The following is a 25692-nucleotide window of genomic DNA, read 5'->3' as shown; positions in this document are numbered from 1 at the left end:
GGGTTTAGGGATCAGGGGGTGGAGATTGGTAGGTGTAGGGGTGGGTTTAGGGATCAGGGGGTGGAGATTGGTAGGTGTAGGGGTGGGTTTAGGGATCAGGGGGTGGAGATTGGTAGGTTTAGGTATATGTAAGGTGGGAGGAGCTGGATCCAGCTCCTCCCACTGGATTTCGTGTACTGCAGTGAGGACCATCTCTTTAATCGCACTAGATCCGCATAGAGGGCGCATATCGACCGGAAAGTGGGCGCTTGCAAGCACCAAGACCGAAAGCGCATATGAAGTGTGCCATTTGGGACAGGGCCTCAGACGTCATGCCCACAGACCACTGGCTGAACATCACTTCAGGAGTTTCAAAGTCGTCATCTAATTGGGTGAATTCTACAGGATTTCCGGGAGACGTGTGTCACATTCTTTAACGGTCTGCCTGGAAACAAAGATGCCGTGATGCCAAACCCCCTCATGGAAGAAGAAAGCTGTCATGTTTAGAACTGTGACAATGAGTGCTTATCGGGATCAACTAAATGCTGGATTTCATCCGGTCCACACTGGATGCGGCCAAAGACTTTATATATAGAAAGATGGTGCACTCATATATTATGATTGGGAGAAAGTGCAAAAAGCAATATGGCGGAATAAGCCATCAATAAAAAATATACAATCATCATGTCACTTCAGCTCCATTGCTTCCTGATGGCCTGTTCTATTTATGCTGTAATTAAAGGGATAGTTCACCCAAAAATTACAATTGTCATTGATTACTCACCCTCATGTCAGTTCAAACCTGTAAGACTTTCGTTCATCTTTGGAACACAAATGAAGATCTTTTTGATGAAATGACAGTCTATGCAACTACCACTTTGACACTTCAAAACATTCATAAAGAGATTGTAAAACTAATCCATATGAATTGAGCGTAGTCCAAATTTTCTAAAGAGACACGATCGCTTTATATGATGAACAGATTGAATTTAGTCTTTTATTCATATATAAACATTGATCAGCGAACAGACCCAGACAGCAGCATAGTGTCTGTCCAGATCCGGGCCACATCTGGTACATGTGGAATCCACGCGTACTGTAGCAGATGTGGGCCGGATCTGGGCCGACACTTTTGTGTTCCGAAGTTGAACGAAAGTCTTACAGGTTTGGAACGAGATGAGAGTGAGTAATTAATGACAGAATTTTCATTTCTGGGTGAACTATCGTTTTAATGCACTAGCGCTACTTACGACAACAGGACAAATGGATTTACGAACGGTCACTTTGTTGATGCTGTTGCAACGTGATGTGGCAACATTCATGTCTGTAAAAGAAATGTCATATTATTCAATTATGAGGAAATGAGGCAGGACTTGATTTATCCCTTCATGGTACATGGTTGATTTGATCATGAAGGGGTTGCAAATGAGTATGGAGGCAGACCTGAATGTTTGCAGTGGAGGACTAACTGTCCTGAAACCCTTTTGAGCACGTTCCGACAGTGACATGGTCAAGTTCACTGCAATGTGTTCCAGTGATAACCATTCTATATTATTATTATTATTATTATTATTATTATTATTATTATGAGTTATCAATCGGCTTCATTTACTGAAAATTGATAACTGACAAGATTTTAAGCTTTTTAGGCAAAAGTAACCTAGTTTTCAAGCCTCTATGTTTCTAACGCTTTTCATGTTAACAGATCCATTTATAGGCTACTCTGTAAGAAAGTCTAATATGAGCTGACACCTTTGCAAAATTAAATAAGCTATATATATATATATATATATATATATATATATATATATATATATATATATATATACAGTACCAGTCAAAAGTTTGGAAACATTACTATTTTTAATGTTTTTGAAAGAAGTCTCTTATGCTCATCAAGCCTGCAGTAAAAAAAAAAAAAAAAAAAAAACACAGTAATATTATGAAATATTATTACAATTTAAAATAATGGTTCTCTTTTTTAATATACTTTAAAATGTTATTTATTTTTGTGATGCAAAGCTGAATTTTCATCAGCAAGTACTCCAGTCTTTGGTGTCTTATGATCCTTCAGAAATTCTAATATGATGATTATGGTTGGAAACAGTTGTGCTGCTTAATATTTTTTTTATAACCTGAGATACTTTTTTCAGGATTATTTGATGAATAAAAAGTTAAAAAGAACTGTATTTATTTAGAATAGAAATCTTTTGTAACAATATACACTACCGTTCAAAAGTTTGGGAACAATAACTATTTTTCTTTTAAGAAATTAGTACTTTAATTCAACAAGGATGCGTTAAATTGATAAAAGGTGATGGTAACGATTTATATTGTTAGAAATGTTTTTATTTTGAATAAATGCTGTTTTTATGAATAAATGCTGTTAACGTTTTACTCATCAATGAATCCTGAAAAAAGTATTCCAAAAAAATATATTTAACAGCACAACTGTTTCCATCATTGATAATAACTGAGTATCAAATCATCATATTAGAATGATTTCTGAAGGATCATAAGACACCAAAGACTGGAGTACTTGCTGATGAAAATTCAGCTTTGCATCACAAAAATAAATTACATTTTACAAGAACCCCCACCCCACCCCAAAATGTCTATTTGACTTTTTTTTTTTTTTGGCCTACTTTTTGGAACTATGTGCTCTGATGAACACAGACACCATGAGTATGTATTAGTATAAGTATTTTGAGTAATAATAAAAAGCATAATAAAAAAAAGTAGACATTTGCTTAATATCCTTTATTTCCAAATTCACATGTACATCAACAAGAATATTTGTAAACCAGTTATTAATAAAACACACAAACAATATTGACAACCACAATTCCCAAGCTAAAATTTACAACCGCAAAAATGGTGTATGGAGTCAATGACAACAGGATGGCAAAACTGCGCCTAAAACCACGTCGCAGATGTGCTGCTATAGAGTGAGACATTTAAACCAAAGGACAGACTTTCTTTCCCTCTTCTGTCTGCTACACACTCACTTCCCCCCTCAACACAACATCACAAGCGGAACAAAACACTCTTATCCCATATCCAAGCTCAGCCGACCTTTCCAAAAAACACCCTAGTTAGAAAACGTTCAGAAACGTGTCGCCAATCCATGTAAAAACTCAGCATGCAGGTTAAAGTGTTGCAGGCATGGTCTCTGAACTTCTCTGCTTATTTTTTTTTTTTTTATTATTTTTTATTTCTTCAAGTCCTCATAAACATACAGTCATAAACATATAATAAACATACATTAAATATCTAATGGTAGTTACACAGCTCCTTCTCCAACACAAAGAAACAGGGGTCGCCGTCTGAGTAGTGCTCTTTTCCACTACTATCTACATAGATTCCTAAGAAGCACATCAGCGATTACGGGACATACGCAAAAGTAGGCGTGTAAGAGGCAACGCCGTATCTCAGGCTGCTTGCATGAAATGCATGCAAGGAGCAAAGATAGTGTGGAGTGGTTCAAAGCTCATTAAAACATTCTGCGATAGTGCAGTGCAGAGGAGAGAATTTAAGCCATATGACTGGTTAAGGTCATTACATCATCATTCAGTAGAATAGAATACCTTGACTTAACATTTTAAGCGGAGGATGTGTTCACGAGGAGGTGAGACAGACCATTGTTTAACGGCATGCTTGTGCTCAGGTGGTGTTATCAGTGTAGTGGGCAAATTTACAATACAGTTTGGCAAATCATCTCAAAAATGATAACTCTGCTAGAGCTGGATGTCATGGCAGGAAAAGAGAGGAACTGTTGGCAGTATTATGGGAAAAAGTTAGATGCATAGGTTGTGTTTTTCCACAAGAGATTTCAAATAATGTCCAGATTTCTCACCTGCAACCTGCCATTAATTAACACTTTGCAATAACGTCAGTTAATGCATTATGACTCAAACAACAAAGAACAAATTTTTACAGCAATTTATAATCTAGGTTAATTTATTATTGTTTATTTTTAGTAGATAAATTGAAATGTTAAAAATGTATTAGTATATGTAGTACCCATATTAATAAATGCTGTAGAAGTATTGTTCATTTTTATTTTATGATGACTACTGCATTAATAAATGCTGAAAATCTTACTGTAAAGCATTACCAATAAAAGTGTCCAAAACAGCTGTAAACACGTAGCTACAATTTGAAGATATTTTGTTTTATGCATATGTTAAAAATATAAATGCAAGTTAAATGTTCTGTTAGTTCAAAAAAAAAAAAAAAAAAACAGGAGAGGCATCTTCAAAGAAGCACTGACATAATTCAAATCAATAATTTAAGACTGCCAGTAGGCACACAAAAAAAGTGTTTTCATATCATAAACATCTCATATCCGCAGAATAATACTGTAAGAAAGTTTCTTTATGTATCACTTGCAGGAAGTGTAATCTCTGACCAACAGCACAACAGATATCCCTTTCGGCTTCTGTTATGCACCTGTTTTTCTTCACGTAAGCCTTGCGAATCATTTCAGAAATGGACTGAGGGGCTTTAAGCTTCTTTCAATCTCAAAGTCAAGATTCAATGCTCTCATTTTTATTTTAAGCACTGCTAAGCGACTTATTCATAATCTCTATCTAATTTTATCCTGATTCAAAAATGAGAACAATCCTCTCTGAAAGTGAAAAATGGGTTCTGTCTGAACTGTCCTAAATCCAGTCATAACTAAAAACCAGGCATGCCTAGAGAAAATATAAAATGGTCAACAAAAGGCATTCAAATACATGAACGTAATTTTGTGCTGCTAAATATAGTCAAGGGAGGGCTACTGGAAGAAATTCCCAATTGTTAAATTCCCTGCCTTAAAGTAAATGATGAGTGAACAGGCAAATTCATACACAATTCACAGTTAAAACAGCTTCATTGGCCTATAACAAATCTGAAGTATTACAAAATCTAACAGTGATTGCCAAACGTTACTTGGCGTTGTTTTCTGGGCCACAAAATGACTTTCAGAGAGAGGTTAGAATACCATCAGGCAGGTGAAAGTGTGTGTTCTGTTTTTCTGGGGTGGGGTTTGGGGGCGTGGCCGGGTGGTGGTATGGTCCAATCACAAGCCCTGCTTGGCCAGCGATGCAGACACCTGGTCGGCGAGGGTGGAAAGCTGCGGCGGGTCTGCCATGTTGAGGCTGCCAGAAGAGGAGACGGTGCTCAGGCCGTGTGGAGACTCGTCTAGAGACACGATTTCTGCGCCGTGGTCGGTCCGCGCTTTGGCCTGCTCGCGGAACAACAGTTTGTGCGACTCAATCTGGGGAAAGGAAATACATGAAAACTAACGAGAGCAAAGGTGAACTGGATATTGGTTCAGAGGGGACCTGGGATTCTTGGATGGAGATTAACGCAGAATTCTCGAGTGAAAACACCCATAAAACCACCATGCATAGGCATCCAGGATCATTCTGTACTGGAAACTCCCAGAAAGCAAATACTAATCTAAGTCCTGTGTTCTGAGGGCCATTCCATCATTTGACATCACTGTTGCTCTCTAGTGGCCATTAAGCTGCAGGTCAGGACTTGGATGTTATAAAATCTGAAACATTTGTTTTGTACCCTCAAAATGCTAAATAATAACATGCTCGAATGATCAATGTAAAAATAATCAATTTGTCAAACAATAAAAAATGTGTAAGGTGGTGTTAAAAGGGATAAAGCAGCATAAAAAAGCTTAAAATAAAGTTAACATTTGTTGGTCAGTTGCTCATTTGTACAGCTGATTTCCCATCACTCTGTGCCAGGAGATGGCACCCAAGATGCATTTCACAAGATACTTATAGGCAATTTATTTTTAATTCATTTGTATGAAATATTTTATCTTTGTTGATTACTGATCCATCTACAAATTTGCACATTAATTCACTAAGTGGTTTCTTATTTGCAAATGGATTTATCAAGTGATTTGATTGTTTTAAGACACTACAGACGAAACTTTCCAGTTTTACTCCTATATATTCTGAAGGTTTTTACAGATGGGTCTGTTAATAACAATTTATTCATAAAACATAGTGAAAATGTATTTTATTCTGACAGTTGACAGTATTTTCAGTGTTAAAAAAACGAGACATCCAAAGTCCCCTTTGTAAAAACCTTTAACTCTAATATATCAACAAAATGAAAAGAATTTTAAACCTGGCTTTATCCAATGTTCAGATTTCAATTCTGGAAATGTATGCAAATTAGATAATGAAATTATTTGCATATTTAAACAGTACATTAGGAAAAAAATTTGCCTCAAGTTTTCTGAAATGTTATGTGATTCATCAACTGAGCTTCTCTAACATATTCACCTGTAGTGTCTGTAGTGTCTTACAATAGTTGAAGATTAAGTCCATTTACTCACCCTGGTGTTGTTCCAATGTAACAAGTCCTTCTTTCTTTTTTGGACCACAAAGGAGAATAATAAAATTAAAAAAGTTTTGTAAAAGGTATGGTACTATGTAATGGCAGTGATTAGCAACCAGCATCAAGCTGAAGGGAGTGGATTGGAATCCATGTATATGTAATGAGTGATTATAATCAAGGTATTAATCAATATTTTTGCTTCTAAATATCAAATGAGTTGAATGACTTCTCTGGAGATTTTACTTTGTTATATAAGTTACCAGTGTGATTACTGAAATGTTCATTCCATGTATTCTTTAATGTCTGTATTTGATATCTGAATGCAGTAACAGTGCTTGCCTGTTTATCCCGGCTTCCAGAAATGAAATAGGGACTGGTTTCGTGTTTGAGAAAGGTCTTCAACGTGTTAAAACAAATAGGGGTCATTGAAGCCAATAGTTTAAGGGACCATTTCTTTTTTAAAGCCTATATTTTCCATTTACACTAAAGTGTCCTATCCTGTGGAAAATTACTATGTTTATCAATTTCTTAGCCAATCAGAATCATTCAACCTGTAAGCAATGACGTAGCTTAGACCTTGGAAATGGTACAACTGCTGTGATCTGTGTAACTGTAAGTGGGGCGGCCTATGAACTCCTGTGTGAGTCTTGAAGCTGAACTTCTGCTGATGAAACTGCAAACTATCTTCAGTAAAACTTTTCTTCAATTTTTTTATAATTCTGACTCTGGGTCTTCTTTCAAACATCTGGTCCATGGGTCCTAAACTGTTAACCCCTAACAAAGCTTTTCTTAAAAAGATGCATTGAATGATCCTATATGTGCCATATAGTCCAAGTGTTCTGGGGGTATACGATAGGGTTTGGTGAAAAACAAACTGGAATTTAATGTATGATTTAAAGCAAATCCTGACCTTGGCCGTTCTGCGCTGGACTGTGCGTTCGTAAGACTATATTAGCGCCTCAGTTCACTCAGACTGGCCCAGAAAAACACACAAAAAAATGCAACATGAAATACAATCCATGTACTTTCTTCTCTGAAGTGAATATATCCATTGTGTTCGTCGCAACAAACAGTTCACATCTGTCAACTGTCATTCGGACAGTCATGAGACAAATGGAGTTCCGGTCCGGAGATATTTAACTCAGTGAAGAAAGAGCACGCATACTTTGGGATTTCTAGGCATTGTTATTAATCTTGATTTCTCCCAACTTGTGTGCTTCAGAGTCTCATGAACACAAGCACAGAAGACCAACAGCCAACACTCTTAAAAATAAAGCTTCCAAAAGTTTTTTCTTTTCTTTTGCTGTGATACCATAGAAGAACCATTTTTTGTTCCCCAAAGAACCTTTCAGTGAACAGTTCCTAAAATAACCTTTTTGTGTGTGTGTGCATTTTATTAATCTGAAGAACCATCACTAAAATAACTTTTTGTGCATTTAAAAGTCTCCATGGATGTTAGCACCTAAACTCCTATTTAGCACCAAAACTCTGGAACAGTCTTCCTAACATTGTCCGGGAAGCAGACACACACTGTCAGTTCAAAGCTAGATTAAAGACACATCTCTTTGACCTAGCTTACACGTAACACATTATCAATTTCTATAATTCAATGTTAGGCTGCATAAACTAGGTCAGCCGGAACGGGGAACACTTCCCATAAATCCCGATGTACTCGTTACATCATAAGAAGAATCTACGCTAATATAAGAATCGTCTACGCTAATATTAGTATCTCTATTTATCCCGAGGTTTACCGCAGTCCGCCGGATCCAGGCCGTATCCAGATCAGATGAAGGACCTGCCTGGACATGACGACAACGCAGACCTGAAGTGTCAACTAGTCTCTCCCCTGTAGCTATCTCTCTACAGATATTACGTTGTCAAAATGATTCCAGGTCACATGGATATGCGGAAGCGACAAAAAAGTCTTGCAACGGAAGTGAATCAATCAAAACTAACTTTAGCTGGACAATAACTTTATTCTAGAGCTGCTGTAAAGCCAAAACAATCTATGTTACTATAATTTCCTATTATCACCGTAAAGCTGCTTTGAAACAATCTATATTGTTAAAAGCGCAATATAAATGAAGGTGACTTGACTTGACTTGACTTGACATGTTAAAGGTTCTTCACGGATTCCAATAAAGAACCGTATACTCCCAGAACACTTTGAATATATGACATTGGATAGCCTACTTTTGCATATTTTTTAAAAAACCTTGATGCTGGTCACCATTCACTGCCATTAAGAGGAGTGTGAGCGGGACAATTTAAAAAAAAATCTCTTTTTGTGGTCTGAAAAAGAAAGAACGGCATTAGAACAACGCCAGGGTGAGTCAATTTAATTTTAGGGTGAACTATCCCTATTAATAGTAATGTGTCACCATATCTGAGCACTCTCCAAATATTATATTCTAAAAAATATATGAGAGTACAGTGATGGTTAATTTAATGTGGATATCTCTGTCTATTTCGGGCACGTTGCCTCTCTTTGAATACTTACTGGAGTCCTCAATCTTTATCTGGGGGTTGCTGAGGAGGATGGGCTCTGGGGACATACTGGCAGATGAGAGGGTGGGGGTATCAGAGGGGTCTGGGGTGAGGAAGCCCTCATCTTGGGGCGTATCTGCCCCTCTCCCCTTCTCTCTCTAGAGACGGACCCCAGGGTGGCCAATGAGAGGTGAAATGAACACCATGGTCAACCAAAACAGAAAGAAACACAAAATGATATGGGTTCAACAAAAAGGAAAACGATGGCAACACAAATGTAAATAAATTAAAGATGATGTATGTCATGTTTTCTCTTAAACTACATTTTTAATCACAGTTTAATATGCAGAGACAAGTAAAAGCAAAACATTCTCTCCTCTTTAAATTCTGAAGCTCATGGAATCAAAACAAAGGGCAATGAGATGAGAATTTAAAGGAGTTACATTAGTTCAGGGGATTTTGTTAAGCCTAGCCATCTAAAGAATTAAACGATTCAAACCCAGAGAGCACCTGAGACAGATTTACACAGACATGGTTGTAAAATGATAAGGATTTATAAACTTTCATATTTAACTTTAGGGTGTGTAGGTTCTACAGTAGAGGTGGAGAATGAATAGTTTGAGTATTGTTTCCCATCAGCGGAGGACATGTCGTCTTACCCTCCTGCTGCCTCCTCCAGCCACGTGTTTAATGTTGTCCAGAGATCCAATCTTTGACTGAGCCTTGAAATCAAGCTTCTCAGACCTGATCTCAATGTTTCCTCCACCTTGAAAAGGCAGGTGAAATTCCTCATGACTTATATTAAATGGCCAATTATGTACATGCATTCAAAATGCTGAGAAAACTGAGTCCAAAGCTTGAGCTTCGATTGTCGGTGGCATTTAAAATCCAAAGTGGATGTCTACGGTTACCTGGTTTGTGACGTAGGTTGTCTTTCGATCCGCACTTTGACTGCACATTGCTCAGGTCAATCTTTTTGTGGAGGATTTGGACCTTTTCAAAACAAAACAAACAAGGGTTTTAATGTTTTTCCAGGCAATTATAAAAAAGTCTAAATTCGTTAAAAACTATCCAAATTTACATTTCAAAATATGTTTTCTTATGTAAACACCTCCATTTCCATAAGAAAGAGAAAAAGTGGTTACACTTTATTTTAATGTCAGTATTACAGTGTAATTATGCATTTAAGTACTGAGTAATGATAATTAACTACATGTTCTAGGGTTAGGATTAGGATGAGGGTTTGGTTTAGGGTTAATTGCATGTAATTATGCATTATGTATAGTTATTACTACAGTAATTACATGTAACATATGTAACAATGACACTGTAAAATAAAGTGTTACCGAAAAAGCTTGAGAAAATGCCAGACAGGTGGCAAAGTGCAGTTGGTCAGTAAACTTTTCAGTCACTTCAATGCAACACCCTCTTGGTGGTTTAGTCATCTCGGAGAATTTTTAAAACCAATTTGTATTTATAGCGATGTAATCTAACCTCAAAGTATGATGAACCACAACATTAATTATAAAGTTGGTCACCGGTTCGAAAAAGATATGTTCTTCAATGCTCTTCATTTTAGACTATGGATTGAAGACACAACATGAGAACGGTACAATTGTGTACCATTCCTGCTCCTAAAATAGAAGCAATGACCTCATAGCCACAGCTGTTGGGGTTTTTTTCTGTATAAAAAGGCCTCAGTGTCTTCAGAGTGAGGTCAACTTTTAGCTCGAGCCAACTGCTCACCACAAAGACAAGCTCTGCTGACCAGAGCGCTACAACAAGACCCCTCTGTGCCTTCAACAGCAGAGGAGTGCAACTCCTCTTGAGTGCATGAGGATCTCTAGGGATCCCTCGCTGGTACTTTAATAAGTGTAATGACTGCCCGTAATGACAAGCCGGTTGGCATTAAGGGTTAGGATTTCAGTGGTGGTCATCTGTTTTTGTAAGGAAAGAGGTTTTCCTAAAAGTCAAAAATCAAAGTCTTCTAATTATATGGAGAATTGTTTATTACATGCTTAACTTTACTGAAGTTAGGGAGGTTTCTGTTTTTAACATGTCTTGCAGGAAATGTAATTCCTCGGAATGTCAATGCCACAAAACAGTCTGTATGTTCTTCTGAGTTACGCTTAAATGTATCGAGGGTCACAATTAATTGATGTTCTTGTTCTTGGAGGTTTGGAAAAGAAAGTGTGAAAAAGCTAAGCAATAAAAAAAAAACACCACAAAAACAGTAGCTATGCGTACATCCACCCAAATACTCCATTTATAATCAGATTGATGGACTGAAAAGCCTTCATGCAAACACCCCAATCGATTCAATTGAGCTTGATCTGAATTAAATTTCAATCAGATTGGAAGGGATGGTGTAGATCTGAAATAATCCGATCAACAGGAAAGAAGAAAGAATGTAAACTATTAAATCCGACTATTTTCTCAATCGGATTAAAAAAATACCTTGCGCACGTTTAAATATGTTTTACGTCACACGAATGTGCGTTTACGTCTCGCGATCATGAGTACGTTTACCTACGTCTCATGTCCAACAAACTGCTCAGTGGAATGAGACTGAATATTTACTAAATGTTTACAAAAAAAAAAAACCTCTTCTAACATAAATGTCAGCTTTTTTGGATATGTCATCAAGGCAAAAACGACAACGGACTCCACTGACATTGCGGTGGCTTTCCCTGGTTCTGAACGCTTTGTTTGGAATAAATGTAATGCACATGTAATCAAATATGTGAATCGGATTGCAGCATTTAGGGTTTGTATAAAATAAAGATTACAGACTCTGAAATCAGATTGGATTCTTTCTGATTTACAAAAATTAGTGCATGCAAACATTCCTGTTTATGAGTTTTAGAGGGTGAGTGGTCATCCAGTCATAGCTAAGAAACCAAGCAGGATTTACCATGCATTCATTTAAAATAGGGAAACACATTAGATCGGTTCTATGACTATTTAATTATGAATGCTCATTTCCCATATGTTTACATTTAGATTATCCCAAAAATAGTTTAGTTTATTTCACCCAAAAATGAAAATTCTGTCATTAATTACTCACCCTCATGTCCAAACCTGTAAGACTTTTGTTCATCTTTGGAACACAAATGAATATATTTTAATGAAATCTGAGAGCTTTCTGTTCCTCCATTGACTCCAAGTCTACACAACCACCACTTTCAAGCCCCAGAGACATCATTAAAGTAATCCATGTGACTCCAGTGGTTTAACCTCAATTTTATGAAGTGACGCGAGTGCTTTGTTTGTGCAAAAAAACATAATTTACTACTTTATTTACAAAATATGAACACATGTCCACACAACAACGTCTCCTTTCTGGGGCTTGAAAGTGTCAGTTGCGTCGCTGTCAGTGGAGGGACAGAAATGTCTCAGATTTCATCAAAAAGATCTTCATTTGTGTTCTGAAGATGAACGAAAGTCTTACGGGTTTGGAACGACATGAGGGTGAGTAATTAAAGACAGAATTAAACAAATTTTGGGTTAACTAACCCTTTAATTAATGCTCACTACAAGTTATCCTCTCTCAAAATTAATATCCATCTTTTATATTGTACATTATAATGTTGAGATTCACATTTCTTTTTAACATACCGTTTTAACATTTAGCATTCATCGGTTATCGGATATTATAATCAGGTTATTAGTATCGGCCAGAATTGTAATATCAGTGCATCCCTAGTATTAAAGTCTCTTTAGTATGATTTTTGGTTAAGACAACAAAAACGGTCCTCTGTTTACTCACTTTTCCACCTCCGGGTACATGTTTGATATTATCTTTGGAACCACACCTAGGCTGCACAAAACTTAAGTCCAACTTCTGATCGAGAATTTGCACCTGAAAGAGTGAACAGTTTGGGGAAGACAAGGAGTTATCTGTCTTTTTAGATCAGGACCAGAGAGGAACCCAGAGAGCAACCAGAGGAAACTAACATAGTTCATCATTAGCAAAGGCTTTTTAGAGCAGACTTTGTGACGGGGTGTCCAAATTGTTAATCTCAAAGTTTCCACAAATGAAAATAACTTCAGGAAGAACCAAGACTGAAGGTGTTGAGTTCAACCTATAGTTACTCACATTGCCACCTCCTGGTACATGTTTCATATTGTCTTTGGAGCCACACTTTGACTGGACATTACTAAAGTCCAACTTCTGATCCAGTATTTTTACCTGGAAAATGAGAAATTTGGGGAAGAGCAGGAGTTATGTTCCTAATTATCTTAGAGGTAGAAAGAACTGCTAGAGAGGAAGAGCCATGAGTTTGTGAACGGTAAAGATAAAACATGACCTCACTATAATGGCTTTGTCTCCCTCTGACTTTTGACTGTCTTGTCGTTTTTAACAATCAACTCAAAGTAGTAAAGACCCTCTTTTTCAGTTCATTATCAATCTAAAAGTGACTGTGTAACAGACAGACCTACTAAATTGAATGAGATTGTTTTTACAAGGTTTTCACAAATGGTCATAACTTCAGGAAGAACCAAGACAGGGCGTTGAGTTCATCCTATAGTTACTCACATTGCCACCTCCAGGTACATGTTTCACATTGTCTTTGGAGCCACACTTTGACTGGACATTACTGAAGTCCACCTTCTGATCAAGAATTTTTACCTGAAAGAGTGCAGAGATCTGAAGTCATACAGTGTTTCCAACTTCATGAGGAACATTTCAGGAACATCTCGAGTCAGTAAGGGATGGTTGGGAGTTTGATTAGTCTTGACTTATTTCCATCAGTTGGAAAAGGAGCAGGTTGTTATACTTTTTTTGGTAAGGAATAAATGGCTGATGGTAAATTTAGGTGTGAACCGGGTCTGGATAATGGATTATCTCATAGTAACTCACATTGCCACCTCCAGGTGTGTGTTTGATATTGTCTTTGGAGCCACACTTAGAAGGTACATTACAAAAGTCCAACTTCTGATCAAGAATTTGTACCTGTTTAAAGCAAACGTTTGGAAGTTTTCACGAACGAGAACATCAAATGCTTAAGGTTCCCCGATTCTCATGAAGCATAAAGACATATTATTTGGAACGGCATGCATTTTAGTTTGTTCGGACAACTGGATAGTTACCGTTCTTGGAGAGATAATAATGATAATATATTAGTCAATTCTTACCATGGTTATTATAATTAACTGAAAACTATAACCATTAAAACATTTTCGGAACATGAAATAAAATAAACATTAACTGAAATGAAATATATAAAAAACTTAAACTAAATGAAAATGAGAAATGTTGTCTTGGCAACTAGCTGTAATGCAGTGTTTAAATTGATGTACTAAAATAACTAAAACTGAAATAAAAATTGATGAAACACTATAGACACTTTAAAAAAAATCTTATAAAACAACAACATTACTAAAACTTTAAGCAAAACGAAAATGGAAAAAATAAAAAGTTAAAAAACTATTTCAAAATGATTGCTTCTGTCATGGAATAAAAAATTAAGATAATTGTGACTGACTTTTTTTTTTACTTTGACTCTGACTTTATTCTCAGAATTGCAAGATATAATATCAAAAAAAAATCTGAATTGCGAGTTTATATCCTGCATTTCTGACATTATAACTTCAGATTTTTTTTCTCACAATTCAGATTTTTACTTGTGAGATATAAACTCGCAATTTGCAAAAAGTCAGAATTGTGAGATAAAAAAAAAGCAATTACCTTTTTTATTTTTTATTCATTGACGGAAAAAAGCTTCCATAGTTTACTGATAATTTTGGGATAGCTACTGATAAATACTGTTTGGTGACCATAAATGAAGGAATAAAACTTGTGTGTTCTGTAGTTACTCACATTGCCACCTCCTGGCGTATGCTTGAGGTTGGCTTTGGAGCCACACTTTGCCTGCACATTACTGAAATCCACCTTCTGATCAAGAATTTGTACCTGTGAAAGAACATTGGGAGAGTTGACTTAAAAACTATTGTTGTAGGGAAGAGAGAGATGTTTGAGTAATAAACAGGTGAATTTTCATTAGCTGATGAGATTGAAACAATCAGTGATTTTGGAACTACTGATAAAACAATTTCAATCATGACAACTCTTGGAATAGTTTTAGCATGTTATTGAATATGGCGATGTTAATGTATTTGGTCTAGATCTGCTACACTGCAGCTGCTGCTGAGTAAGTATGGACTTGCCACTGCTAACAGATACACAGACACGCTGCTGTGAGCATGTAAGATATGCTGCTGCTGCTACTGCATAAATAGACATGCATAAGTCCCGTAGCAGATCTAGGCAGGTGGAGCTGGGGGAGGTGGAGGGTTTCAGAGGGACTCTGATAGGGCGATGCAGGACTAACTTACAACAAACACTGACCCAGACTATTTAAACATTGAGCAAGCAATCTCATTGGCTGCAGGATCAGCAGAGGCCAATCAGCTTGCATGCCATGTGGTAATTATGTGATATGTGATTGCTAGTAGATTGCATGTTAAGGATCAGCCTGCGTTTAGTTTCATTACTGAACTAAATATAAATACATAACTGTGAGATTATTTAACAAAAATACTAACAACAAATTGTCTTTCCCATACACACTCATTCTTTGACCACACTGTAGAAAAACTATATGATCAATAAGTCATGGCAATATGTTTTTCCATTACTTTAATTACTCATCATAATAAACAATTTCAACTTCTTCAACTTTCAACTTTTTTTTAAATTATACATAATTCAACAGTTTAATATAATGCAAGTAGAAATGACTTGTACAGCCAATTTGATTCTGATTATTAAAAACTTCAGGTGAAATGTTCAGTTCAACTTTTTAAGTTGAAGTTGGCGGAAATTTTTCCACAGTGCAAAAATATATAATATGTATATATAAAAACCGAAACATCTGATTTAGATCTGATCTCAAACCCAACTGCAATCCGAACATTGAAGTGAAATAAATCAAGATGAATTACCCGGCCGCCTCCAGGCTGGTGCTTCAGGTTGTCGGTGGAACCGACTTTTGGCCGCACGTTCTTCAGATCAGGGAGGGGGGCAGCGGTGGACAGCGATGTAGGAGAACGGTTCTTCGGGGATTTAGGGGTCGAGCGAATCACTGCGACCTTCTTGATTTCATTCCCTGTGCTTGGAGGCTTGCCACCCGCAGCTTTACTGGCAGGGGATTTGGAAGTGCCAGGGCTGTTGTGCCCACTGGTCTCCGGGGTCTTTGGAGAGTCTGGGAAACAGTATAGTGTTATGATAATGATGACAATTATTTCATAATGAAGAACAATATACAGTAGTCGCCAAAAGTGATATCCGACCTGGGGAAAAAGGCTTCTTCGCACTTTATTCAAATTAAATATTAAATATTTTGTATGCATGTTGTGTAATAGTGTAAAACTAATGTATGCATTCCACGTTTCAATTGTATCTTTTGTCATGACGCAATGAAACATTTTTGGCAAAGTAGTCTCATTATTCCCAGCCTACAATTCAATAAATCACCGTGCGGCAAGGATTAGCTATATTATTAGATGTTGTTTTGCCGGTTTTAGTGTAAACGGCCAAATGGAAGATGCTGGCCTCTGCAACCAAGGAGAATATTGTTGAATATTCAATCGCTTGGGCAGTTGCTTTTGGATATTGCTGATGTTTAGGATGTGAATTGTCACAATGTCCACAGAATTATTTCAAAGCACACTGAGGCCATTGCCATGCAGAATGTAACATGCTGTGGCTGGTCAAGGAAGACTAGTGAGCATTTTTGCAGGAGGATGAAAATCTGGATGAGACCTGCAACCTAGCTATAAGAAGCTGGATTAAGAGGTTGTGTAGCGGTAAAGAAGCATGTTCTGCAGTCCGACAAGTCAAAACTTGACAACCTAGCATTGGATGGTGTCAGGTATGTTCGTAGGAGAAGACTGGAGTGTTTTAATACCAAATGCACACGTGACGCCATTAAGCATGTAGCCAATGTATGCTTTATTTCCTGAGCTTTTGTTTTTCTATACCTTTTTTTGCATAAAACAATAAAACCCATATTTATGCTGAAGTTTGCCTTTCTTGCCAAATAATTGTGTCATTTTGATACCTTAATCAAGTTTAGGGTATTCTTCTTCCCAATATAACACAGGCCTACTCCTCATATTTTGAAAGTGTCATTAAAAGCTAATATTGTGCAAATATCCATTCTGGACATCACGTTTGGCCAGTATTGTATATGACACATTTATATCTAAAAACTCCTTTGTAAAAAAAATCTTACTTACCTTTTCCATTTTTGGCAACTGCAGTCATGGCAGGAATCTTTGTACCAGCAGCATGAGGTCTACTGCTACTAGGAGCCTAGAGATATACAGAAAAAAAAAAGAAAGTAAGAAAGAGAAACACATTAATAATTAAAAATATTCCATGCAATTATGGATAACAATACAACTGCAAATGTCTATACATGTCTCTATTATGACCCTTTTATGTCCCGCTTTAATATAATTAAAAATAACAGATTCATTTTTTTCTTCATTTTTTTTTTATGACTAATTTTAATTACACTTTGGTAATATTATTTTGTTCTCAAATTATCCAAAAAGTGTGAAAATATATTTTAAATTGTGGATACAAATGCTATATAACATTAGCATTAATAAGACATTTTTAAGAGTTTGCCATTTTTATTCCAAAAATGTTTAAATGACGTGTTGGAAATGACATTAAATGATGGTTCAGAAAATGACAAAATTCTCCAGTGATACATGCGTGCCCATTGTTAGACACTGTTAGTAGACAAATAAAAGGAACTACTCAGAGTTCAGAGAGCCAAACCCACTCAAAGTTGAAGAGGCACTCATAAATAGGCCTTATGACATTTTTGCCTGCTCAAACATAGAGTTTGAAAGCACTTTCAATAATTATGAACCCATCCACAGGAAACACAAAAACTTTGCTGCAGCTGAAGTTTAAGTTTAAGTCTAAAAGCCTTTCCAGATGTCAGTGCTAATGAAAATGAACACCAACGATAGAATATTTGTGCAAATGAGATGCTTGTCAGTTAGCAAGAGGAGAGATGCAGATACTGTTAATCACACCAGACAGTGGGCAGACTGCCAGTAAAACAGAGGCGTAGACCATTCTCCACAGAAGCGGCAGGACATGGGCAGCTGTACTCACTCTTGGCCTGGATTCTCTTGGCCCAGCACTGGTGGCAGGTACTGAGGGAGATCTACTAGAGGAGGCCAAGGACTTTTTTGGGAGGGAGGAAGGTGTTTTATGGGAGGAGGGTCTGACTTTGGTCTTTATATAGAGAGCAAAACAGTGGTGGATGAAAACCCCATGGGTGTACAAATAAGCAAAATAAAAGGCAAGAAAATGAAAGTGGAGGAGAAATATGCAAAATAGCTATTAGCACTCACCCTCTTCTCAGCATCACCATTGGTCTTGGACTGAGCTGTAAAGAACCAAAAAATGCACCAATGTGAATACAATCAATATATCAATTTGAACGAACTCTCTACATGTGTTGTTAAACCTAGTGACCTGCCTCTGTGTCTAACCATTATTAAACCTCACAAGAGACTAATTTAGAACACTGGAGACTTGACACACAATGGATTTTGACGCTAGAGTTTGATGATTCAAATGACGCTAAATATTTTTATGAATTCTTTCAAGTACTGCTGAATAGTTTCGGTTTATAGTCAACATTGCTCTCACCTGGCCTGCCGTCTTGGATTTATCACTGAGTTCAACGTAATGTATTCTGAGATTGCCTTTTTGTAAAGGTTATATGTGATGCTACTTTAGAATCTGAAGGCATAAATAAGATAAGAATGCACATATGCTTTCTTAAAACGCTGCCCCAGTACACTCTTAAAAAAGGTTTCTTAATTGGATTCAATGGTTCATTGCAGAACCTTTAAAATCTTTACATTGGCCAAAAGTTTCTTGACAGTGGAAAAGGGTTCTTTAGATTATTAAAATGTTCTTTACTATTTTATTTTTGCTATAGAATTTGCTGTGAAAACCTCTTTATTTTCAAGAGTTAGGCAGCTAACTAGGTTGCAACTATGCTAACAGTGCGGAAATGCCTTTGTTAAACTGACTACAGTTTGCTAAATGTATTGCTAATGTTTTTCAATTGAGAATTTCAATGAGACTTTGTATAATTTATGCTCTAAAGAAACATTTGAGAAAGGTAAGGCTGTAAATAAAAGTGAGGGGATCTGTTAAAGCAGTGCTGCACCAGATGATGGTGTTGTGAACACATGCAAAGACACTCATGCACACAGACATGCCAGACTGAAACACGACCAGCAAACATGGATTTCGTCAATCAGCGCAAAACAGGCTGCAAGAGGAAACAAAAGAATGACAGAGTGAGGCTGAGTGCCCAAAAAAAGGACGACTTGTAGCAAACAATTGCAGGACAACAGACCGTTCTCCTCAGCGCACCGCTTTTGTAGGATGTTCGTTATAGACAGAAAGTGGTGCATAGCTAAGCCGCTCTGTAAAACATAGGTGGAGGCAAACCAAGGAAGAGACACTGCACTGGGATTCTGTGAGCTTAACAGCACAGACCTTTAAACTGAGCCACCGGCACCAGGGATTTTCTTGCCGGGGAGCCGTGGACACCTTTTGGAGAGCCACTTGTGCTAGTAGGAGGATGAGTCTCTGCATCTTCAGCAGCAGCTCTAACCCCTGATAACGTAGCATCAACTTTCTCCTCCACTGCGCCCATTGTGTCCATGTGTTCATGAGGTAAAGTGCTCGTAAAACTATGTTCTTTGGTTTCAGAAGGTGCATATACAGATTGAGCGAGGGTTGTCTGAGCCCTGCTGGCCCATGCTGGAAGCTTTTTTTCTTCAGCATGGCTCTCATTGTCGTAAAAGGACAGTTCTTCCTCTTCCTGGAGGGTATCACTGTAAGCAGCCCTGGCTTCCACGATCCTCTCCCCGACGGATGTCAGGTCCTCCAGGGCGGCACTGCGAACCAGGAAAGTCACAGGTTGCTCGTTCTCCAGAGAAAGGCTCCTGGTGCGGTCTGGACTGACAGATGTCCGCCGATGATGGGAATGGACTGGTTGTCCAGCCCAGCTGCTTCTGAGGAGGTCTTCGTCCTGCCCTTGTGTTCTCTGGTGGTCAACACTGCTCCAGTCCGAGTGTTGGTCATCATAACCATCAGATGAAAACCCGGCTGCTAAAGCTGGAAACAAAGCCGCTTTTGCCTTATACTTGCACTTATAATAATGCATGTCCCATTCACCATGGACACAGAATGGTCAGATGTTTTATAGAAAACAATGACAACTTGTTCCTTCTCTAAAAACACAAGGTGTTCCAAGAAAACTGTCACATGTTAAGGAGGGAATAAAAACCCGTAGAGGAAAGATAACGAGCAAACATATCAAACTGGTTTGCTGGCCTTTGCTAACATACAAAACAAACAGTAGTGATGAACCGGACTTGACACTGAACACAGAAATATGAGCCGATAGGTACAATTGAAGAGCATGATTGCTTGCAAAACGTTTTTTTTTTTTTTTATAAAACTGGACAGAGGTGAAGCATGTCATTTCTGGGCCACTACCCTTGTGAAAGTAAACTTGAGCATACTTTGAAAAATAAAATACTTCAATTTCAATTTCCTTTTTTATTGTCATTGCATATATTATAATTCCCCGGTTTCACAGACAAGGCTTAAACCTAGTCCCAGACTAAAATCCATGTTTGAGCTGTTTTATCTGAAAGCAACTTGCACTGACATATCTGAATGAATTTGTCAATGCCATTGTTTTGTCTCAAAAAGCACACTAGTAATGGTTTTTCTAAGGCACGTTTAAAAAATGTACTTAAATGTCCTAATTGAACTAAGGCCTAATCCTGCCTTAATCTAAGCCCTGTCTGTGAAACCAGAACTAAGTGTGTATAAATTTACACATTTATTTGTAATTAAATGGAAATTTATAATAGTTTAAATTTAAAATAAAAGCAATTAGCTTAAGAGTGTTTTTTTGACTTAAGTGAGACTTAAGTCAATCTTTATATGTGATTTCATAATTACTTCTGTTATCTTTGAAATATGGTTAAAGTGTACTGCCTAATGTACTAGCATTTATGGTAAACTAAAATATACTTTAAAGTTATTTCTATTGAAACTTGTGTGTCATGCATTTAAATATATGTGTAATTACACATCTGTAATGATTCAGTTGCAATTTAGGATATTTAAAATATTCTAATTGTAAAATACAATTTTACAAATTTGTATTGTATTGTAAAAATACCATAACAAAACATAATATCAAATACAGTTAAATTTATAATAAAGTACTTTACATATGTTTTAGCATGTGAATCAAGACAGTCAAATGTTTAAAGCACAACAAAAGATGATTAAAACATAAATGTACTTTAAAGTAACGCTTTTAAATTGACATTATTACAAAATGCACATTTTATTCCTTTTTATAATATCTGCAAGTTGATTTTTTTTTAAGTATACTAATAAAATTTAGGTACACTACAGTGTACATTCAAGTGCATTTCCTTTTCACAGGGGTAGCACAAAAAATCTATATAAACGAATTAGGCTTCCCGAACACTCCACCCTTCTGCCATTGGTTGAGCAAATGTTACTTGATAAACAGAGTGACAGTGTTTGCACATTTGTGTGTCTGCTCTTTAGAAGTACCTAGTTGCTCCTGATTATTCAAATAAAATAAAATGGACAAATCTGTGTATTCACGAAAACCAAATAACCAATACAAGATAATGATCAGTGAGGTGGAGTACTACCAAAACATGACAGAAAAAACACACTGCAATATTTAAAAATATATTTTGTATAAAAGAAAGAAAGAAATCTACTAGATCATATTTAATGTAGCATAATGGCTATTCTACAAAGCATGACACCAATGTGGTACAATCTGAGAATAAGTTGTGTAAGAGTAAAAATAGTGTTTTACCTGTGGGCGCCGCTCCTCCAGCTTGATAATGGTCAGGATATGCAGCAAACAGAGAGAAAAACATAAAAGACAAAAATTAGAGAATTGTACAGCATAATTTCTGGCAATTTCATCTGCAGGGATGAATGAATGAATGAGGTATTTATATAGCACATGTCCTATGAACTACTTTACACCCAAAGCGCTTTACAATCATATCAGGGGTTTCTGCTCAACCACCACCAGTGTGAGCATCCACCTGGACCATGCTCACCACACACCAGCTATAGGTGGAGAGGAGAGAGAGTGATCGAGCCAGTTCAGTGGATGGCGACTGATAAGGGCCAATGGAGGGAATGTGGCCAGGACACCGGGTTTACACCCCTACTCGTTTACGTGAAGTGCCATGGGATTTTTAGGCCCTGTTTTCACCTGGTATTGTGATGCAATTTGGTCTATCGGATCACAAGTAGATGAGGGAGACACATACCCGTTTACACCTGGTGTTTTAATCTGTCTCTTTTGTCTACTTTCAACCACTTCTATCCTAATGTCTTCATTAGGATAGAATTTTTTCAGATCTTTCTAATGGTCAAATAAGCTCTGTGATTTACATATGAACGCGCCCGAGGACGACGGAAAAACATACGAAGAGCAGTAGCTTTTGTTTCTGCACTGACAGCCGCAAGACCAGCCGGAGGCTGTGAGTGTGTTAGAAATCAGGAATGGTGAGAGAACGTTTTTCATCTTCAAACCAAACTTGGGTCTTCAGCCGACAAAGTTTAAATCCCGTCTGGCTAGAGCGCTTCCCATAATGTTTATGCATTAGGTAAGTAGACGGTCTTTTGTGGCTGCTCGAACACATTTGATCACATGAGCGTTTACACTACAAAAGCAATCTGGTCGAATGCATTTTTAACTACCTCTGGAAGTGGTCGAAAGTGGACAAGCTCAAAACTTTTTATACCCCGTTTACACCTGTATTTAGCCTCGTCCACTTGTGATCCGATCCAAAAACGCATCTTAATACCAGGTGTAAACAGGGCCTTAATGACCACAGAGTCAGGAACTCGGTTTAACGTCTCATCCGAAGGACGGCGAGGCAAACACTATTACCTAGCATGAAATCACACCATCAAATTATACAAATTATACACAAAAGCAACAAATACTTGCAATTTAAAGCACTGTGACCTGTGAAAAAAAGGGCTTTGGCTAAAATCGTATTTGGCACAAGGCATTAATTCCACACTTGGCAAAACATCACACCTAGCGTGTCAAAGACAGCTGAGCGGAGGTCTCTGTGACTAATCACATGGGAAATAAACTGAAAACAGGGCTGGAGTCTCCCTTGAGTTTATTTTGATTTAAAAGCCTGAAACCTCTCAGCATGCCCTTGCAGTGGTATCAAAATTAATATGTGTGTCCTCACTGACATACATATTATCTAACATATATTATTATCCTTTAAAATCACCACATTGTAAATGCAACATGAAAAGGATTTTCAAAGCAAGAAAAGGCGAGAGGTCCTGTTACCAGTATGCCCAATTCAAACAGAAGCCAAATGCAAACCAGCAGGCTTAAAATATGACAAAACACTAGAAAATTAGAAACATTAGGTTGCAAGGCATAAAAGCATCCACAAAAATGAAGGCAGAAAAGGGCATTCGGGCAAAGCATTTCAATCAAAAGAGGCAGCAGTGTTTGAGAAGATCCATACCGCTCGCCACTTCCACAACAGGCAGGGGCTGATCTTCATTCTCTTCTGCTCTTGAATCCTGCGGGCCCTCTATAAAACATCATTTCAACAGCTTTACACACCAAGCTACCAAAGGAAGTCCAGGTTTTCATGTGAAAGTGAAGCAGCTGTTAACATGCTTTCGCTCAGCTGAAAGCAAATAACTGGTTGATGAACTGGTTGATTAACATGAACACCATGACACAACATAAATTATAAAGGAAATTTTTTACTGTTTTATTACTGTGTTCCAAATCAGAGGCTGCATCCTTCAAAGGCCGAATGCATCACAGCGGCGCAATAAAGGCTGTCCCAAATCAAAGGCTCCTTCAAATACGGCCTACAAGCGCACTCTTCTTTCCCTGGGCCGCAAAGGAGAGAACGAGTGGATCCTTCGCAGCCTAGCCAATCCCAAGATTCATTGTGCGCTGGAGACGACTGGAGTTTTTTTGAATATTTAAATAAAAGATTTGGTTTTTAGCTTACGGGAGTATCTAAAGATACAAGTGTTTAAAAAACAAACATATTAAAGCGGTTCAAATGTTGACATATCTTACCAAGATGTGATTTTATAGATGATTTATACTCTTTATTATGTACATAAATTGACCAAAGTAAACATATTGAGAACCCTGTTTTGTTTTCAGACAGACATTTTCAAAAAACTCCAGTACAAACATTGCTGCCAATCATCAATGTCAGCTGTCACAGTTGCAACTAACTAGGTGACAAGAGCAATCCCCCGGAGGCTACAGCATCCCCTTTAACAACGCTCGTTCTGACCTTCGTGAACTTCGAAGAATGCAGCTACTGTATATTTGACAAGGCAAAGTTAGTAAGAGGCATTTCATTACATCAATAAAAGTAAATAAATAAAAAAGGGCAAACTGAAAGGGAAAAGGGGGACAAACATTTCAAAGCATCTTTATTAGAAGGGCCGCAATGCATACCACATTGCTTCTCCTCAGAAGAGGAGGTTCCTTCAGCCTTACTGAGCTCAACATCCTGTTCTTCTGAAAACTCCTCTGTGAGAGAATTTCAGTTAAAAAACACAAATAACATTAGAGTTGTTTGGGACAATCTATATTTATAAAGACATGTTTAACATATATATATATAGCAAAGAATAATTCAGTTCTTCAAAGGTAAGAAATTAAAGTCAAACATCACACATCCTGGAGCAATCAGTCACACTGTACTGTGACCTCAGTGCAACCTTAACATAGTTTCCCTAGCTGCAACTGGATCCCTGAACTTAGCTAAGATAATTAATTCAACAATGTTTGTTGTAAGGACACGTGTAAAGTTAAAAAGACACACTAATTTTACTGTCAAATAAAATATAAGGATAGAAACAGATGGCAGCTGAATGTACTGGCAAACCATAAAAGCAACAACCTGCAGTGCTGGAAAGTAACTGCTTTATTGAACTAACAAGAAACAAACTTTGTGCAAAAGATCTAAAAAGGAATTTAGTCAATATTTTAAATCGCTTTTAAAAACTTTGGCACTCAAACAGTATATATGCTAAATCTTTGAAGAGAGATGTTGAGTGCATTAGACACTGAGGTCAACACTCAGCTTTACTGAACTTTACTGTTTGAATTTTACTTTTGTGTTTTTGTTCTTGTAATCATACTAGTATTGCTTTTTTCCCAGTATATAATATGCATATACCATATGGGACAAGACTGGTGAAAACATTGGTTTGAGCATACATGACATTCGGAAACATGACAATTTCCTATTATTAACCATGCATTTATTTGAAATAAATGTGTAACACTATGAATTTTACAGTTTGTGTACTTACAGAGTACTTACCTAAGAAAGTACTTAGGAATAAAAGGTACCATGTTATTGCCCAGTTATTGTAACTTTTATTACTATTATATTATATTATACTATTTAGTAACTATTATATTACTATAATAAGTACATAGTATGTACATGCGCAACAGGACTTTAAAACGAGTGCTACCGAAGTTATGTTATTTGTAAATAACCATTTTCATGCTATGTGTGAACAAAACATTAGATTGTCATTATAAGCACGTATGCGGTCGGTACACTGATGAAAAAAGATTGGTTTGGGCCAATCATCAGTTCTGACAGAGATGACGTGGTTAATCCACGCTGTTTAGTTTAAGGTTAAGGTTCAAATGAGTTTTTGTGCAGTTTTTTGTCATGTAAACATGCACTAGATGGACA

At 37.1% G+C, this 25692-nt stretch overlaps 1 protein-coding gene across 5 annotated transcripts in view; it reads right to left on the bottom strand.

Moving 5' to 3' along the window:
- Positions 1-2726: 2726 nt before the first annotated feature.
- mapta (microtubule-associated protein tau a) overlaps positions 2727-25692 on the bottom strand; it is a 35549-nt gene continuing 12583 nt past the window's right edge. Inside the window, exons 3-17 of one of the 5 annotated variants that reach the window (XM_081393161.1) lie at positions 24432-24506; positions 23464-23532; positions 21762-21782; positions 19373-19996; positions 18208-18242; positions 17966-18088; positions 17068-17143; positions 15772-16031; positions 14648-14740; positions 13364-13456; positions 12923-13015; positions 12593-12685; positions 9735-9816; positions 9483-9589; positions 2727-5242 (exon numbers count right to left, since the gene is read on the bottom strand). In XM_081393161.1, the coding sequence (XP_081249287.1) occupies positions 5045-5242; positions 9483-9589; positions 9735-9816; positions 12593-12685; positions 12923-13015; positions 13364-13456; positions 14648-14740; positions 15772-16031; positions 17068-17143; positions 17966-18088; positions 18208-18242; positions 19373-19996; positions 21762-21782; positions 23464-23532; positions 24432-24506 (2042 nt within the window). In that variant the 3' untranslated portion in view covers positions 2727-5044. Of the gene's footprint in view, positions 5243-8836; positions 8982-9482; positions 9590-9734; positions 9817-12592; positions 12686-12922; positions 13016-13363; positions 13457-14647; positions 14741-15771; positions 16032-17067; positions 17144-17965; positions 18089-18207; positions 18243-19372; positions 19997-21761; positions 21783-23463; positions 23533-24431; positions 24507-25692 lie in introns of all 5 variants that reach the window. The other 4 variants (XM_081393157.1, XM_081393159.1, XM_081393160.1 and 1 more) reach the window with 4 other exon arrangements.

This window comes from Scardinius erythrophthalmus (assembly GCF_964197995.2).
Source record: "Scardinius erythrophthalmus genome assembly, chromosome: 18".
Classification (NCBI taxonomy): Eukaryota; Metazoa; Chordata; class Actinopteri; order Cypriniformes; family Leuciscidae; genus Scardinius; species Scardinius erythrophthalmus.
The sequence above is the reverse complement of the archived record's forward strand: the minus strand, read 5'-3'. Positions and strand labels throughout refer to the sequence as shown.